A 3,021-nucleotide genomic window follows, 5' to 3' on the forward strand; every position below is an offset into this window, starting at 1 on the left:
TAGTTGAACTTCACTCAACTGGTTCAATCAGTCACTATTAAGATACCTCTCTATTGTCACATGCCCTCCCCGTACCATCAACTATAGCTCCAACTATACGTCGCAAATAACGAGAACTACATCACACTCAGGAGGACTGGACAGAGAAGAACATTCTCATCTCAGGGGGTATGTAATCACATAATATCTGTCTCCAGAGGATTATGAGAATAAATGAATGATTTCATACACCACTAGACTGCCGCTGACGGAAACGTCGCTACTTCTGTACAAAGCACAACACATATACACAGAAAGAGAGAATTGTCAGTGTGTGTAGCAGAGGAGCTTTGTGCGTCGATCCCCTATGCTGGTTATTGTATTTATAGGAGATGCGTCCATCCTCCATACTCTGTGTAAGACGGTAGGATGGTTGTCGGTTGATGTGATATCAACGTGTACAACGCCATCCTAGAGACGACAGGCTGAGAAGCGATACGTGAAGGGTACACATATCGTCATCTCAAAAATAAATATGTACTTTCAAAAAAAATAGCCAAGCAACCGCGTTCAAAACCCTACAACCCTGAACCCAATCATAGTAACTAGTTAGAGTAGAGTAACATACATTTGGCTCCTTCCATAGTTCCATACTGATACGACTTATGAGTCCTCTGTCTGTAAATAGGCAATAGCTCGTCCTAGAGATCCGGTCATGTATCGAATCGCGCGTATATTTGCCTCCATGTATTCATATATGTATTTATAACTCCTATAAGGTGGCAATACTACAGAAACAAGTAGTGTAGTACGATTGGGTATATATCCACGTTGTGTACCTCTCTACCTATAACCATGTCAAGTTCAACACAGACGCTAAAGACACAGCTGGAATGGCTTATATTCGATGAAATAAAGTTCACAGGCGAACCAAAGCAGATTATTATAGGCTCGTTGTGCGTAGCATTACTGTCCGCCTTGGTAACGAAGCTATTTTGGGGCTGGTATGTGGCTGATATAGAGTACGTATGTGGTTCTCTATGTTTGTATATATGATGTAGTACATCTGCTTGTCTGTTCACTTTTACCTTGACCTTTGCATAATATTATGTGTTCTTAAAGTACAATAGGAAGTCACTCTGCTGCAGTACACGTCTCCACAGGCAGCGAATAAATCCACCAATCGGGTATCCCTTGACGTGTGATATCCCATGGTTTGTCTGTGTGTGTGTGCGTGTGTACATGTGTGTGTCGGCTAGAGGGCCTTGTGTGATAGGTACACCTGAACACCTCGTCAGCAGGTCTCAGGACTGTTGTCCCCAACGCGTTGAGGCAAATATTAAAGCACGCATTCTTGTCGCGCTGGGACAGGCGTTGCTTGACCACATGTTCTCAGTCGGTGTTTTATACTAACTACAGGATCCACAAAGAAGAGATGGATGTGCTCAAGACACGCCAACGCATGCGAGACCCACAGCTGCGAAATGCACCAAATGGTAAACATTTGTGGTACACACACGACTTCTTGGCACAACCAGGGTATTGTAACGTGTGTCAGAAGCACATCATCAAGGGCATCCGCTGTGAGGTGTGTGGATGGGTGTGTGGAAGGTTTTGTTAGTGGTTGTGGATAAGGATATCAATATATGATGCATATTTATTTAATGGTTAGTGATATATGATGCATTTTTATGCAATGTACGAAAATATACGATGTATATTTATGTGTTGTTTATAGTGATATGATGCTTGTATATATTTAATGTACGATAATATATTATACATATTTATGTCGTGTACGATAATATATAATGCAAATTTATGTATTGTCAACAATATACGATACATATTTATGTAATGTACGTTAATACATGATGCAACTATATGCAAAACTACAACAGCAAATGTTTCACAATGTCCTCACATACACTCACATAGCTACTTAATCCAACATCCACGCACACACACACACACCCCATCCTCCTCCCCACACATCCTAGGTGTGTGGCTTCTGTGCACACAGCACCTGCAAGGTCAAGGCCAAGAAGTACAGCTGCAAGCACTGTACACAGCCACAGACTGTGAGTATAAAACATCAATGGCGCAACGGCAACTTGCCTCTGCTGTCTGTGTGCTTCGTGTGTCTTAAGTCATGTGGTAACGGCGCGGGGCTTGTGGATTACAGGTAGGTGTTGGTGTTGGGACGTGGGATATACTCAAAGGTGTATGGGTATGCGGGTGCAAATATAATGGGTGGTTATATGTAGACGCGTGTAGGCTGTCAGGATGTGACTATTTGACCAGTGTTATTGCTGAGTGAGTGTTTTGTGTGTCTCATATCGTATCGCAATGGTGTTGGGTTTGTCGATGACAAGTTGGTGTAAATCAATATGGTAGAGAGATATAGTGATATTTCTTATATGTATATGTATATGTATGTATGTATGCATATATATACATATATATATATATATATATATATACATATATATATATATATATATGTGTGTGTGTGTGTGTGTGTGTGTGTGTGTGTGTGTTGTATATATATATATATACATATGTATATGTATATGTATATATATATATATGTGTGTGTGTGTGTGTGTGTGTGTGTGCGCGCATTGTGCGTCTGAATGCAAGTGCACCGTTCTGCCCACACTGCCATTGACAACTGTCGTATGCGTCCTGTTCTTTCACTCAGTGTCGTATTGTGCCTATCCTTCCCCTACCCTTCAGATGCATCTGGTGCAATCGCTGTGTGCACACCCGCTGTCTGCCTGATATTCCAACTGAAAGGTGCAACCTGGGACGTTTCAGACGAATGATAGTGTCGCCACACAGAGTCACACTAAAGGCAGGTGGCTGGACTAAGCCCAAAGGCACCCAGACATGGTAGGTTTAGGCTTATCATGCATGAATACAGAATATGTATATGTTTGTTTAGTTTGCATGTGAAGATGAACATAAGTTGTGCAATATATATATATATATTGGTATATACGTGTAAGTGGTCTGAATGTGTACTACTGCGCATTTTTT

The 3,021-nt window shown here is 41.4% G+C and overlaps 1 protein-coding gene across 1 annotated transcript; it reads left to right on the forward strand.

Moving 5' to 3' along the window:
• Positions 1-759: 759 nt before the first annotated feature.
• SARC_05421 (hypothetical protein) lies at positions 760-2,878 on the forward strand (the record flags this gene model as incomplete). Its single annotated transcript, XM_014300714.1, has 4 exons — positions 760-983; positions 1,399-1,567; positions 1,980-2,164; positions 2,719-2,878. Exons 1-4 carry the CDS (start codon positions 835-837, stop codon positions 2,876-2,878), a joined length of 663 nt encoding a protein of 220 aa, XP_014156189.1. The 5' UTR covers positions 760-834.
• Positions 2,879-3,021: the final 143 nt, after the last annotated feature.

This window comes from Sphaeroforma arctica, assembly GCF_001186125.1.
Source record: "Sphaeroforma arctica JP610 unplaced genomic scaffold supercont1.344, whole genome shotgun sequence".
NCBI lineage: Eukaryota > Ichthyosporea > Ichthyophonida > Sphaeroforma > Sphaeroforma arctica.